Genomic DNA, 16,815 nt, shown 5'->3' with positions numbered 1-16,815 from the left:
CAATCTGATTATACTCATGTATAAATAGATTAGGTATAAGAGACAGGGGCATTGAACAAAATATATTTTTATTGGGAATTACTTACAGATATATGTATTTTGCTACTTTCTTATTCGTTTTTCTTTGGATATATACGATCGATTGAAATTTATCTCCCACCACTTTTAAATGATGTTATAAAATATCGGAAACATGTGTGAGCAATAATTTAAAAAAATGTCACCCAAGTAGTCATGACTAACTTTTATATGCATAATCTAATACGTTTGTGTGTGTGTGTGTGTGTGTGTGTGTGTGTCTGTGTGTGTGTGTGTGTCAGTGTGAGCGAGACAGTCAACTTTTAGAAAGAGAATTTTTTAATTTTTTGTTAGTTCATGGGAATGTACATAGCAAGTAAATTAATTTTATTTAATGACTGATCCATTTCTTTATCGATTAAATCATGATAATTGATATAGTTTTAATCACTAGGACAACCGTACCAAAAGTGCTTTAAAATAATATTGAAATTCTGTAATACTTCATCAGTTCAATTTTCGAACCTAAACATATCTTATATCCCAATACCATTTTCAGAGTTTAAAAAGGGTACGTAGAACTGCCTATGCCATCTGTAAATTATAACAGATAGCTACTGCACCATTTGCAAATAGTTGAAAATTGCATTTTCTTGTACCTTCTACTTAATGCGGATAAATTGGGCTCAAACTTGGAATGCGCCATTTCTCGAGAAATTGCGCGCAACAACTTGGAATTTCTAATTGTTGCGCTCTTTCTCGAGAAATTGCTCGGTAGATGGCTTCAACGTGTAATAGCCATTTCTCGAGAAATTGCGTGCAACAACTTGGAATTCCACATTAATCGGCATCTTTACTTTCGCAAATTCTAAGCATTAGTCTGCTATTTAATTATTTCATATTAGTTTTCAATGATTTATATATCTGTTTAAAATCTTTATATTTATTTAATCTGATTTTTGTTTCCATGGCATTTTTTTATATGTTAAATATGTTTCCAAAAAATATTTGTGCTTAAAATATATGTCTGAAAAAATATTTTAATAAAATAATAATATATTTAAATTTAGATGTATTTTGTATTCTTTGTTTCTTTCTGTATTCTGCCATTTTTTACAAATTAATCCTTTTAAATACTATTGTAACTCTAGGAAAGGTCTTGAAACATATTAAACATCTCAAGGGACTATTATTATTGTCCCACTGAACTTATTGGAGTTATTCCAAGTTGTTGCATGATGCTTGCATGCATCATTTTGGAATTTTGTCCTGGAAAGATGGATTTAAATGTAGAAAATGTCTCAAATGTTGTTGTTGTTTTTGTAGGGTTTAACCCATTTTTCAGCACACGATAGGCTATGCATGGCGGCCAGTATTAATGGTGGAGGAAGAACTCGGGAAAACCCCAGAAAGAACCACCGACCCAGGAGAAGCTACTGGCAAGCTCTCTCACATACCCACATTAGCCGAATCCGAGACTCGAACTTACGCAGACAGAGGTGAGATGGCAGTGATCCGTAACGAAGAGCGCTTTAGACCACTCGGCCACTCGGGGCCCCACGTCTCAAGTGGAGACGTTGCACAAAATTAAAATCTGGAACATATTAAACATCTCAAGAGACTATTGCTGTTGCCCCATAGGGTTATATTTCACAGCCTAGAGTATTTTTTCTAAGTTGTTGCATCATGCCACCATACTTTTTTATAAAAATTTTATTTCTGAAAAGACTAATTTCAAGGTAGGAGATACCTAGATGGGAGAAGTTGCATAACATTAATAGTAGGAAGATATTAAATGTCCAAAGTATCTATTACTATTGACCCATAGGCTTGTATTTCACAGTTATGGGGGTTACTTCAGTGAATGTTGTGTGATGCATACATGCCATTTTTTAAAAAAATAATCTTTTAAAATTATATTGTAAATATAGGAAAGGGTAAATATAGGAAAAGTCTTAAACGGAATTGTTGCAGAAACTGAATATTTGGAACATATTAAAGGTCTAAGGATCTTGCTATTGTTGTCCCATTGAACTTATTGGAGTTATTCCAAGTTGTTGCATGATGCTTGCATGCAACATTTTCGAATTAAGTACTGGAAAAATGGATTTAAATGTAGAAAATGTATCAAGTGGAGATGTAGCACAAAATTAAAATCTGGAACATATTAAACATCTCAAGAGACTATTGCTGTTGCCCCATAGGCTTATATTTCACAGCCTTGGATGTTTATTCTAAGTTGTTGCATCATGCCACCATACTTTTTTTAAATTTTAGTTCTGAAAAGACTAATTTCAAGGTAGGAGATACCTTGCATGCAACATTTTGGAATTTTGTCCTGGAAAGATGGATGGATGACCAGTATGCTATGAGTGTCTTGTGTATATAATACTTTTAAATTCTAAAAATAATCAGAAATGACCTGTGTTCGTCTAAATTTTATCAAGAAAAGAAAGAACGAAAAAAGGGAAGGGAAGAAAGAGGAGCATTATGTTTATTAGTTTATTAGCAAGCATTGGGTTTCCCATTTTATATATGGTTGGTTACATTTTATTGATTTAGTTGTATTATGTGTGAGGTACCGGAGGATCATTGACATCAAAATAGGTAGGATTCATTTTCTCAAACAACAACTATGTTATTGTTTTAATTATTTTATTTGTGATATTATTTACAGCTGTATAAACTTTTAAAAAAAAGCAAGATATTCACATATCAAGAACAAATTTTCTGCTGTCTTGGATGAGAACTTCAGCCTCAAGGTAGGAGATTCCTTCAACAGCTGCCATCACGTGTATCAGTACCTTGAAGAAAATTTTAATAAAAACACATTATACAAGATCACAGAGTTTATAGTTACCACAATGAAAGCGTGTGGTCAGGTAATAATAATAGATAAGTAGCATAGGAGTCCTCCATTAGGAAAATACAGACAAGGACGTTATGGGGTTATGTCACATGGCGCTACGCGAAGTGAACATGCCCATAAAAGAGTCTGGAAAAAAAATTCAAATGGACAACATATTTTATAGATATACCTTCATCAGATTACCTGTACCCCTCCCTTTATTTCTTCTTCCTTTACACATACTAACATAATGCAGCTGCAATGCTGCGCCAATACCCCGAAAGGGAAGACTATTAAAAATTTTTTTCGACCTTTTGGCATATTTTAAAATGGGTGGACATGCTCTAGATGGGAGATATACAACAAATATTGACAATGCCCATTTCACATTTGACCTTTAGTGAGGTCCGGAAGACTTGGGTTATCTTATCAATTGACAATGCCCAAAAGGTCTATCTCTTCCTATCTGCGAAAGTGTTTCAGCACACACATACAAACCACTAAGGTTTCAAATAGTTTCTATGAAAAACACTTCTCGCCCAAATTTCAAAATTGAATATTTTTCTCCTGATGTGATATAAACAAGGAGAAAGTCAGGACAACTGGGATTATTTAATTTGGAATAACTGCTGTCAAAAATTACGTAAATAATTAATATCTAATATCATTTATGAAATCTGGTGTCTTTATACCAAGAAATTGGTCTCAAAAAGGAGCAGGATAACATGTACATCAGTGTTTGTTTCTTAAATAATCAGGAATCTTATGACTCTCTAGCTGTACCTATCATTACACCAGGGGAGGTGTGAATGATATCTCCATTCCTTTCCAACACAGTTCGATAGAAAGATGCTGTAAGCAGTTTGACTTTTAATGCTTTTACCAACGATCAACCTGCATCTTACCTCAACTTGGGCTTCATGGCTGGCATTCTCATTCTCATCTTCTGGTGCACTGGCAGTCTGTCAAAAAGTACGTAAATAATTAATATCTAATATCATTCATGAAATCTGGTGTCTTTATAATAAGAAACTGGTCTCAAAAAGGAGCAGGATAACATGTACATCAGTGTTTGTTTTTTTTAAATAATCAGGAATCTTAAGACTCTCTAGCTGTACCTATCATTACACCAGGGGAGATGTGAATGATATCCACATTCCTTTCCAATATCATTCGATAGAAAGAAGCTGAAAACAGTGAATGTTAACGCTATTACTAACGATCAACAACGTGCATCTAACCTCTACTTGGGCTTCATGGCTGACATTCTCTTCTTCTGCTTCTGGTCCATTTGTAGTCTGTCAAAAAAGTACACAGAGCATAAATGTCTCATTGACAACAGCCAAGATGAGTTAATGGATGCCATTTTATAGTTGCCAACAGCTTAAGAATATTATATACTGCTCATGGTTTTAAGTAAGTAATGAATGTTATGAATACTTTTTGTTTAAAAAATCTTTCTTCCCAAAAATATATGTGATCGAAGTTATATTTTTTCTGCATAGTTTGCCTAGAGTAAAAAAAGTTCCTTGGGCCCGCCCTAATTAAAGTGAAACTTTGGTGCCAAATCATTAATGCTGTACCAAGCATTTCAAGCAAATACTTAGTAGTTGGAGAAAATGGATTTACAAAGAAAAATGATTAATCTTTAAGTCAGGGAATAATAATAATAATAATAATAATAATAATAACGTTTTCCTTACTCCAGCATAGCTGTGGTCAAGCAATGGGTCACACTCTTGGCTATCTTCTTGTGACTCTTCCACATCCACCTCTTCTTGGGCAATCACTCTGGCAGGCTGTCCAAGTGGTGGTGGGGATGGTGGTTTTTTCCCAAATACACACTCATATGGTGTCATCTGTATCAACCTGCTCACTATGGTGTTGGGTTGATCTGAAAGTGTTTACCGACATTTGAAAGATAGTATCATATATGAACACTTTTCTTTGAAATGGGCTTTAAAAAAGTACAACCTGGCAACATTATGTGCAGAGAAAGGCTACAGTCTTGAACACCAGTTTTAAGTGCACATCATTGCTTCATGGTGTCTTGTTAACATTTAACTTGGTTGGTTACATCAGTGCCAGAAATGGATATGATATGTGCTTTATTCGGTATGACCATTTTACTAATTGAAGCTGTTGATGGTCAATCAACATTGTACCTATAACATGAGCTCTTTGATAACATGTGGAGGATGTAGTTAAATGAAGCATAAACTTATCAGTGGATAAATACAGCACATATTAGACATTGATGTCATGCAATCAAACTGTCAACTGAATCACTTAACCTAAACAGAAACTAACATTGTATGAGAAGAAGCCACATATGCCAGGGAGCTGGGCCATCACCATGATGGGTGGCCTCCATTGCTGCAATTTTCTCCTCCAGTACCCGATTCCCTCTCTCCACCAATCCTTGAGACTGAGGATGACGGGGACGTCCATGAACAATATCACTTGACCCTGGCCACTTCTGCAGGAGTCTATCAAGAGCTCCAAACTCTGATCCATTGTCTGTATGCAGAATGGCTGATATTCCAATGATGCTAAACATATGGGACAAAGCGAGATAAACCTCTGCTTGAGTCTTCTGGACCAGTGGTGCCAGTAAGTGGAACGTACTGAAGTGATCCATCAGGTGGAGTATATACTTATAACCACCTGATGGCTTCCTCGTCATGTCGACAAGGTCAACTTGCAAATATTAATGTAAAATTATTAATGATTTTTATCAACTATGTTTTTCTGCTGTTTTCATAAATTGCCAAATTGCAAATGTATATTTCATTTGTTTGTATTTTTTTTTACAACAATATGAAATAAAAAATAATGATCCATAGTGATTAGGAAGAATGTTGACAAGTATGAATTTCCTATAATTTTGGTATGGAACAGGAGATAAAAGAACTATCTTTGTACATGATATATACAGATAAATGCATTTATCAATTAGTGATATTACTGTTACACATATATAGATTCACAAATGCAGCAAGGTTATTAACCATTGTTGAACACACCTGACAACGAGAGAACAAGCCCTGGCTGATTATAACTCTGGGTGGGGCTTGTATAACTTGTGCCTTATTCCTACTGGATGTCCTGCACATGTTGATGTACTTTTGAACAGCACTTTTGGGCAGGCCTTCATATTGATCAGCAACCTGGGTATAAAAAAAATACATAGCTTATCAAGAAAATGTAGCTCCAAAATATGTAACAAAGTTATGTATAGAAATAGAAATATTATAAGACAGTTTATTTTTTAAATATGACATCATATTTATAAGACAGTTTATTTTTTAAATATGACATCATATTTAACAAATATAAAGAAACTAAATTGATAATAATAATAATACTATTAATAATTATGCCAGTCTTCAATTTGGCTGAATATGTAATGCATATTGGTGTCACCGGCCCGTACGAGATAAACCAACTGGTCAAGGCACGGATTTCTGATACCTTGTGTATTTTTACTCATTCCTTCCCATGTAGAATGGTCTGATGGAGTGCGTTTAATGTTGGATGGATGAAAACATAATACATTTTATTGCATTATACCTTGTGTAGCATTACGCGTTCCTTCCCATGGCCAGTGGCCTGATGGAGTGCCTTTAATGTTGGATGAAAGTCCTCGATGGGTACTACAATCAGTCGGCCACTTGTCTGAAAATATGAATTGCAATATTTGATAAGAATTAGGCATCAAATGGAATAAAAATTCCAGGCCTTGTTACAGCCATTACTCACTTGATTACAGCAGGTCTCATTACACTGATTACAGGCCTTGTTACAATATTCCAGGTGATTATGATTATTGACAAGATCTTTTAGGGCCTAGTCACTGTGATTGCTGACTTGATAACTACAGGCCTTTTTACAATGTTTACTGACCTAATTACCACATGCCTTGTTACAGTGATTACTGATTATTTCCACTCTTGCCATAGTTAATAATAACTCGATTACTATAGATCTTGTCATAATGATTTCTGACTTGATTACTTTGAGTCTCATTATAGTGAATGAAAGTTATAAATTTTTCTCCTTAACTTACATGAGCTGAAGTTGCTCCCGAGAACTTTTGGTCTCGGATTTGCTTGGGTACAGTCAAGACTCTGGTATGGACCCCATCTTCTCCTGGTATGGACATTGATCCATAACCCTTCTGCTGAACCTGTTAGTATAAGCAAATACAAGTAATGACTGCCAAGTTTTGTCATCTTTTTATGTTGGTATTCTATTGTTCTCAACCTTCTTTGTCTTCTTCTTTAATTAATAGATCAACAAATAAGACTACTTAAAGAGACAGTTTTGTTTGCTATTTTTAAATACTTTTAAAAATGGTGTATTATTATCATTGTCATTTTTTGCCACCTACAATGCAGTATATTGTATACTATTTTCATATCTGCATACCTTACCAATTATCAAGGTTGTTAGAATTATCTCTGATTTGCATCGGTAATTTTAGCATTTGGGTCTTTCAGCTTCCCATAGATTATTCTGTCTATGAGATTGTGTAGGTATAAAAGGAAGTCATCTCTACTGATCCAGTCTTATAATTCTATATGACTTCGATTCTTTTCTCCCATTTTCATATAAGTTTACTTGATTTTCCAGAACTAAACTTTCTGTTGTATACAAAAATATTATGGCAGTTTAATTATACTGATATAAATGAAATTCGTTTTAATTAACTTTACTATTTCCATTAGCAACTCCTGTGTGAATACATTAGGCATATATATATATATATATATATATATATATATATATATATATATATATATATATATATATATATATGCACATACACCTATACATACATAAATATTTTATACATTTCTTGAACTTCTGTATTTGATCCTATTTCCTTCACTATCCATAAATCATGATACAATTCCTCATACATCTTTATAGCTGCTTTAAATTATGCATTATTCTAATATAACTCTGGCTTTATCAATTCAGGCCATATGTGTATTTATAGTCTATGTAAAATATATGTTTTCCTTCATTTATTGTTATATGATGTTAAACATACATTGACAATATATTGCTGGTTTCATGTACCTCTTCTATACCACACCGTAATTGTCATAGAGTGTATGATTTAATTGCAATTCACACACAATAGGGTGTCTGTGTGGTTTTATAGCACACCTTGCCCAGGTAACAAGGAAATTTCTGTATTACTGTGAAAACAATTCCATCCATAGTGTGAAATAAATGGACAAGGAAGGTTATCAAGCCATGACCAAACTTAATCTCTATTAATACAAATATTCTGTAGGTTTGTTCAAGTAATTGTTCTGTATACAGGTCAGTGTATCAAACTGTGAAACTGCTGAGGTGACTTGTAGGATGGATAAATCTCATGACACTTGAATTAGCATAATTTAGTCATATACTTTGTTACTCTGTGTTCATTTACAGGTTCCAGTTGCCAAGTGATTATGTTCAATATTTCTTACACTGTAAAACTCTTTTAAACATGGTTCCATCTGTGCTAAATGAACTTGAAGGCTGTGATTAATTTACTCATGAGAGCAGATTGTATATTAGACAACAGTAGTAAATGGGGATACCCTACGTACAATGGGAATTAGCATTACAAACCACCCTGGGACACTCTACGTACAATGGGAATTTAACATATCGAAAAATCGTGGGTCAGATTACGTACAATGGGAATTAACATGGGAATAAATCGTGGGTTACTTTACGTACAAGGGAAATTTAACATGGCGAAAAATCGTGGGTCACTCTACGTACAAGGGGAATTTAACATGGGGAATAGAGTTTGGGCTTGTTTAGGGACAAGGGGAATTGAATATGGGATTTTTTTTTTTTTAAATTTTTTTAAAAAGGGGTAGGCAATGGAAAGGCTATCTCTTTTCGAGAAATATGGCTGGCCTTGAAAAGGGCCTTTGGGTTTTCTTCTTCTTCTGCTTCTAATTTCTTCTTTTTCTCCACCAAGTTCTTATTTTATCTCCAACACTCTTTCTCTTCTTCTCTTTCTTTTTCTCCTGCTCTTCTTTCTTCTTCTCTTCCTCCTCTTCTTTCTTCCTCTTCTCATTTTCTTCTTCTTTTTCAATCTTTTCGTTCCATTTGCTTATTCTTATTCTTTCCTCTTCATCCTCCTTCTCCTCCTTTATCTCTTTCATGACACCACTAATCTTGTCCTTTACCTTTTTTAAGTTATTCATTTCCATCTTTACACGATGAGGACTATAGGAATAATGGTCTTCAACCAGTCTTATCAACATCTGCTCCATCATTCCTAAGTTGTCTAAAACGTCTTGTAATGTTTGTATTTTGTCCATTTGGTTAGAAGCCATCTTCTTTTTTTATTCTTTGCAGAATGGTTTGAACGACGAATACTGTGGGTTCTTATACTTAAAGCGCGTACGTGAAGGAAAACATCCCCCTAAAACGTAAAATTGATCTTACCTAGATCATGACCAAACAACGCGCGGACGTGAAGGAAAACATCCCCTACTTTTTCATTTCATATAATAAAACCCAAACTATACTTTCTCATTTCATATAATAAAAACCCAAACTATACTCTCCACATACGCTAAGAAACAGTAAAACAAAATCCATAATCTACTATTCACACAATCGTACGTGAGCGGGTACAAACACAAACACACAAACACAAACACACAAACACATACGCTAAGAAACAATAAACAAAATCCATAATCTACTATCCACACAATCGTACGTGAGCGCTTACAGAACCCTAACTATACTCTTCACCTACGCTAAGAAACAATAAAGAAACCCATAATCTACTATTCCCACAAACATACCTTAGCTCTTACAAGCACCAACACACAAACAGATACCCTCACACTATCTTAAAAAAGAGTTAGTGTTTATATTCACATTACTCTACCTACACATTGGCAAATTGATGGTTATTTCTTTTCTAGAGTATTGGGTAGCCGTGAAAAGGGCTGTTTTTTTTTGTTTGGAACTTCATGGACACCTGGTTAATGGTGGCACCTTCCAGGCCTGGCGCCGCATACACATCTTGTCCCCCAATTACTTTTTACCTTTTTGGGGGAGAGAGCAGAGGCAGGATATGTCGCTTCAGAATCCCAATTTTCGCTCTCTGGGATTCTGAAATTTCTTCTTCTTCTCTCCTTTTCCTCCTCCTCCTCTTCTTTGTATCTTCTCTCCTCCTCTTTGTATCTTCTTTCCTCTTCTTCTTTATATCTTCTCTCCTCCTCTTCTTTGTTTCTTCTTTCCTCCTCCTCTCTTATCCTTCCCTCCTCCACAATCGCTTCCGCGGCCAGTTCATTTAATATGCGCCTGGCATATTCCAGATGCACATGAAGTTCCAACAGTTTCTCCAGTCTCGTGTTCATTTTTGGTGTTGATCAATCAACAAGGGTAGCTGGACTGCCGAACGAGTTTCAATTTATACTGAAAGCGCGGACGTGAAGGAAAACATCCCCCTAAAAACATAAAATTCATCTTACCTAGATCATAACCAAAAAAAAATCAACAACGCGCGGACCTAAAAGAAACACTCACTCACTTTTTTATGCTACCCATCACTGTTTTAAAATTTTTTATAAATCACTTCAATAGACTATCCACATACGCAAAGCAATCCAATCTAACCCCAAATTTACACCTCAAACACCAAAAAGAAAAGACATCATTTTAATCTGCTATCCATACCAACTTACTTAACCACTTACAAACACAAGCACACAAACACATACCCTCACATTTTTTTAAAAAAGAGTTAGTGTTTATTTTCACACTACTCTACCTACACACATTGGCAAATCGATTGTTATTTCTTTTCTAGAGTATTGGGTAGCCCTGAAAAGGGCTGTTTTTTTTTTTTTTTGTTTTGCTATGGCATTCTTTTTAGTTTCTAAGAATGCGATGTCCTCTGAGGATAGACTTTCTGGCGATAGGTCTGCTTCTTCGGAAAGAGAAGAAGAACTCTTTGGTGTCGATACGACAATCGACAAAGCCTCTGTCAGCTTCAGATTGCTGCTGCTGCTCTTGTTGTTGTTGTTGCTGCTGTCTCTGAAGTCTGTACTTCTCTGTCCATTCTTATTTTTCCCTGTTCATTTCTTCTCTGAAGAGCTCTTCTATCAGGTCTTCAGTGATTTTTAACATTCTCACATTCTCTATTTCTTCTGGCTTCGGTATCAGACTGTGTCTGACCCTATGCAAATTCACGTAGGCTTCGTTGAGTTTAGCTAGTTTGGAGCACATCTTCTTAGGAGGATGAGTCGACAATGGATGGTTAGACTGGAAATAACCCGGTTCTTAAAGTCAAAGCGCGGACGTGAAGGAAAACATCCCCCACACGGTTTTTGAGTCGCAACGTTTAGTGAGTGTCATGAGAGGGATAGTAAGAAATGAAAGAGCATCAATCCAACATTCTTATAGCTAAACAAAAGACAAAGGCATTTTTTTCAAAACACAACATTTTTTATTCAAAAATCACTTAACACTAAACAACAACTCTAACATTTTTTAACAATAATCCAACAATATAAAATCAAACAATTTTTTCAAAACACAACATTTTTTATTCAAAAATCACTTAACACTAAACAACAACTCTAACATTTTTTAACAACAATGCAACACTAAAAGTTTCTCCACTAGGTAAAGAGGGATAACAGTCTTCCATGGTTTCTAGTAATCTAGGATGACTTCTCTCAAACTGTTGATTTCTATGGTATTATCGAATTCTGCATACAGGATGACGTTCACCGTTTCATCAGGGTCTCGGTCTTTAAACTGAATTTCCACACGAATCTGGCCGGATTTTATAGGGTGGAAATGTCCCTCGTCGCTGCCTTGGTCTGGAGTGAAATCGAAAGCCCACAAAGCGTAGCCTCCTGCATAATCCTCGTACGTAATACCGTGACTGGTATTGGTTCCTAACTGTCCGGTGGCTTCGTACAGGGACAAGTACGATCTCAAGTAATTCTTCTTTTTAAAGTCAGGTTCGAAAGGTCGGGTACACAAGGTCTTGCCATCGCGACGGACTTCGATTTTGGACACGCCAAAGTGTTGAAAGTAGAAAGGATTTTTTTCGGCAGCTCCGTTGAAGGCTGTATTCATGACGATACCAACGATCAAACGTTGGGGTAACTGTCCTTGGAACAGATGATCTTCGATCATGGATCGCTGTCCCTTGGGAATGGTGAAGGTTTTCACTTCCACGCGTCGTATGGGATACTTGGCAGTCAGAACGTCTGACTGATGTCGTTTCCCACTTTAGGTAACACTTCCACACGGCGTACGTAGAGTCTGGCTTCTAGGATTTTGGTTTTGTAACCGTCACTATCAGCCATCAAATGGAAAGCGGTACTGCTACGATTCAGTCTCAGGCGGACATCCACCCCGTTCAGCAAATACTTTTCTTGCAACCACATGTCCAAATGCAAACGATCCATCAGTTCTAAACTTGTGTCGGCTCCCGTGATTCTCTTTCTTCGTTCTACAAATCCATCATTGTTGTCTTTCTTTTCATCAGTTTCCAATATTTCAAACTTGGTAGGTTCGTCAGCTTCCCATACCACACAGGCATTGAGATGAGTGTTCTTGGCATCTACGTCAAGAGATTTTCCAGGTAGGCACGATAAGGGTAAATATCCATGCTGCTACTGACCAGTTTGTTATTCAAGTACAAGTCCACTCCACTGAACAAGGAATGCATGAAATTGTTGACGGGAGCTACTGCTTCATCGTCTATAGCACCTCCAGTCTTATCTAGAATTTTGACTTTCAGGTACAAGTAACTGCTATTCAGATCGATGTAATCTTCGGGCTGTCCTTTGATTTCAAACTCGATGGGAGCGGAATCGGTCAGTGAGGAGACGGGGTGAAATTCCACCCACTGGGATTCTTGCATGGTCATCATCGTGGGGGGCATGGCAAACAGATCCAGTTCCGTCTTGGAACAAGCGCAAGATTCTCGGTGCATCATTTTTTTTGTCTCTTTTCTCAATAATCGAAAACGTCTAAGTCTCGAACGGTTCTTCTTTTCTTGGCCTTTCTCGCTTGAAGTCTAGTGAAAGGGTGTTTTCTTCGTCGTCTCTTTCTGCCTTGTCCTTGCTGAATGCCTGACTCGGTAGCGTGCAGGGCATTTATAGGTGTTTCTCGTTGGCCTAAAATGTCTTTGCCCGTTTGCAGCAAGACATTTTTGCCTGCCCTCATGAAGGCTTCTCTAGGGTTTTGTTTGTCGATGATGACATTTTGGAGAAATTCTTTGCCTTGCGTCAGTGTCGCATCTTTCAAGGCGTGCAATCCGCGTGTCACCATCGGTTTCAACACTGGGGCCACCGAACGAAAGGCCGATTTTAACATGTCTCCTAAACCGTGTCCTCGCTGTCGAGCAACCCCTCGGTACACTGGATACATGACTTACGAGTCGTGAGAGAACCGTTTTCGAAAATGGAGTTTCACCGTGACTTTTCCTTTGGTGAATGGAATATTTTGTCCCAAATCTCCTTTTATAGCAATGTTGACCGTGTCCAAATACGACTTGCTGACAGGCAAATAGTGAGGATGAACAAATTCGCGGTGGACGTGATAAGTGTTTCCACCTTCCTCGTCAGTGGCCGTGGCAGAATTTACTTTGAAAGGAATGACACGCAGTAACGGCACGGAGGTGTGTCCCACCACGTTGTACTCCACCACATCGGAGTACACGAAGATCAAATTCAGTCCCTGGTTCAGTTCTACCGGGAAACGAAAATACCTCACAAAATGCCCGTTGTTGTCAATGTCTGCTATGTGAATCTTTTTGGTCTGCTTATCCGTGACCATATTGAGGATTCCACCGAAAATGTCATACAGTTCAGGGCAAAATTTAATACGTATACTTTTTTCCTCACTTTCAAATCTGATGAGTAGACGGTGAGACAGCTTGTGGTACTCCATGGTGACACGTTTATTTAGTTTGCTCAGAACTTTGTCAAATGCTGTATAGAATTTGTCAGCGATGGCCTCCACCATATCTTGACCACTAAAATAATGGGCTGAGTTAATTTTAAAGTGATAAACGTAAAAAGGAGGAGAAGTGTCACTGTTGAGTATTGGGGTCTTGGGAAGTGATTTATGTTGAGAAGTGGTCGTCATGGTTTGCTGCACTGTTGGGTCCAGAATTTCGACGTCAAAAGTGTTTTGAGTTTCAGTGATGTTTTTGATTTGTGTTGGGTGAATCATTTCTACCAAAGCCACTTCCCAATGGGCTTCGTGATCTAAGGGGATGGCCTGAGGTAATTTGGCCGTGAAACAGCACAACGTGTTGTCGGGAAACACCTCCATGGAACTGTCACTGGGTAAGGTTAAGTAAAATTGGTTTTGGTGACTCATAATTCCAGAGTTCTGTGGCTGTCCAAGGGGTTACTGGACGTCAGAGGCGTGTCTCCACTCAAAATGGGGTTCTGGTTGTGGTTGGGTTGGTGACTGGCACTGGTACTGGACACAAGGTTCCCGTGGTTCCCGTTGGAAGAGAATTTCAGGGAGGGATTGGGAAGCAGGTAACCGATGCAACTGCTCAATAAAATGGTCCACAATTGTTTATCTCCTTGTTGCAAACTCAAATTGGCAATGGCTGCCCCGATGACACAATACACCACGAAGATTTGGCAGAAAAAGACGATTTGCGTTTTAGACACACGTTCTCCGCACCACACCCACAAGGGTTGTTTTTATAAATCTTGCACAGAAGAACTAGGTGAAGGAGTGGTCGACGTAGCTGCGTCTGTGTGAAAGGGCATGATGGTCACTTCTTTTTATAGTCGATGACTTGCGAAGCGTCGATCCAAGAATCAAAACTGGGTGGATATCCTTTCCAACGTACTTTGACTTCTTTGACACGTCGTTTGCCCACTTTACGGGTTCTGCGTTCGAGAATGCTTTCGATGTCGTACACGTCGTCTTCTTTTTTGGTGACACGTTGTAAGTCGGGCAAACAAAACGTTCCTTTGAGCACTTCTCCGTTCATGTCTTCCAATTTATAGACGGCAGGATGACGGCCATGCACTCGTCCAATGACACGAAACAATTCGGTGGTCCAGTTAGGTAAGTAACCTTTGTCGAAAGTGCGTTTGGTTTTGCCAATGCGCACCCAATCTCCTACGGCCAACTCTCCACTTTTCTTGGGGACAGCCCTCGTCGGGGACGTACCAAACAGGCGCTCAAACACCAACACTTCGTTCTCGGGAGTCACGTCTTGCGGGGCACGTCCAATGCTTCGATGCTTTGGTTTCGGGATTCTCGGTGGTAAAAAAATGAATGTCACGTTTCTTTAATTCTTTTTGGAAAGCTTGGTTCAGAAATTCGGTGCTTTTGTCCGTTTGCCATCGAAGAGGGTGACGGCCACTTTGTTTCAACACTCGTTGCAGGGCTCGCACTAACTCGCTGCTCGATTTGGAAGTCAAGGGCACGACCCAGGCAAATTTGGAAAAGACGTCGATGACACCAAACAAATATTTGTACCCACGATTATAGCTGGCCAAATGAGAGACATCGGCTAAGTCGGCTTGCCATTGATGATCGATGCCTTCCACTCGGGTGCGACTTCTGGCAAACTTGCGTCGAATGGGTTTGTGTAAAGTGTAGGTAGCTTGTTCTTGTAACCATCGTTGCACTTGAGGTAAACGGAGACTTTTCAGTCGCGTTTTGGCAGCACGATACAATTTTTGAACTCCTGCGTAACCTGCAGGATGCGAGGGATCGTAGTAAATGCTAGCTAAGACTTTTTCCATTTTTTGTGTTGGTTGGTGTGTTAATAAGACACCCACTCTTGGAGGATGCTACTCTTTTTCTCTTGGGGTATTTTCTTGGATTGCAATGCTTTGCGTGTGCGACCGGCAATAGGTGTTGAGGAGGAGGATGTCTGAGCGGGGGATATCGGTTCTTGTTTCACTTCTGTCTTCACTTCTGTCTTCACTTTCTTTTTCTCTTGTGATGAAGAAGGGGTGGCCATCATCTTTTTAATCCATCCAATTCTGGAGGTAGGTGGTGTTGTTAACTTGCGTACTTTTTCTGGTGGAGTTTGAAACCCTTCTTCTTCTTCTTCTTCTACTTTTTCTGTCTTGGTCACTGGTAGTGGTGGTACTGGTACTGGTACTGGTACTGGTGATGGTGCTGGACTTTTCATCAAGGTCTTAAAATCTTTCAGAGTTGGTAGAGCTGTTTCGTCTAAAGCTTTCTGGTGAAAGAGTTGCAGTCGTTGCAAGAGTTGACCGTACTTTTGCGATTTTTCTGTTTCGGACAAATCTTGGCGATCCATCAAGGACTGCAATTCGTGTTGTAACTGGGACATCTCGCTCAAATGGGGATTGGGAGCTAAATGCGGGGTGCGTTGTTCTTGCCACCGATGGTATTCCATCCATCGTTTGTAAGGCACTAAAGCTAGTTTTCGTCCTTCTATGGGGTTGTCAGGGGTCGATTCTGAAATCTTGGGACTTCCGAGGGCCTTTTTATCTTGCTCCCACCAGTCCTCCCAACATGGTTCCCAAGACTCCTTTCAGTAAGGGGCCTAATAAGAAAGGTAAAATGCCTCCACGTTGGACCAACATCTTCTTTTTTTGACGAATCGGAATTTTCTTTTGAACCATTTGGCGACGAACGTGACGATGTTTGCTTAAGCATTGTTTCTGGTGTTTGGACAAAGGGATCGTGCTTTTCAAGACGTTCAAACAACATTCGCACACGGTATCGATGACCTCTTTGGAGGCCGATTGAATGAGTTTTTTTCGTAGAGGTGGAGAAGCTTTGGACAGGACAGATAACATGTCCCCATGTTTGACTAAACGTGGTGGTAGTCCTTTCCTTTTCTTTCCTTGGGGTTTTCTGGAGGGTGACATCTTTGAGTCTTCAGGAGCACCAAAAAAACACTGATACCCTACTTGGTCACACACCTTTTT

The 16,815-nt window shown here is 38.3% G+C and overlaps 2 protein-coding genes across 2 annotated transcripts; both read right to left on the bottom strand.

The window, feature by feature from the left end:
• Positions 1–4,813: 4,813 nt before the first annotated feature.
• On the bottom strand, positions 4,814–7,051 carry LOC149774715 (uncharacterized). The gene is made up of 3 exons (XM_089944843.1): positions 6,936–7,051; positions 6,440–6,544; positions 4,814–6,036 (listed from the first exon to the last, which is right to left on the bottom strand). The coding sequence occupies exons 1-3, from the start codon at positions 7,029–7,031 to the stop codon at positions 5,818–5,820; spliced, it is 420 nt and encodes a 139-aa protein (XP_089800969.1). The 5' UTR covers positions 7,032–7,051; the 3' UTR covers positions 4,814–5,817.
• On the bottom strand, positions 5,172–5,552 carry LOC149774716 (KRAB domain-containing protein 2-like). Its single transcript, XM_089944984.1, has one exon. The coding sequence runs from the start codon at positions 5,550–5,552 to the stop codon at positions 5,172–5,174; it is 381 nt and encodes a 126-aa protein (XP_089801110.1).
• Positions 7,052–16,815: the final 9,764 nt, after the last annotated feature.

This window comes from Sinohyriopsis cumingii, unplaced genomic scaffold (assembly GCF_028554795.1).
Source record: "Sinohyriopsis cumingii isolate HCF-2022 unplaced genomic scaffold, ASM2855479v2 utg000160l, whole genome shotgun sequence".
Classification (NCBI taxonomy): Eukaryota; Metazoa; Mollusca; class Bivalvia; order Unionida; family Unionidae; genus Sinohyriopsis; species Sinohyriopsis cumingii.
The sequence above is the reverse complement of the archived record's forward strand: the minus strand, read 5'-3'. Positions and strand labels throughout refer to the sequence as shown.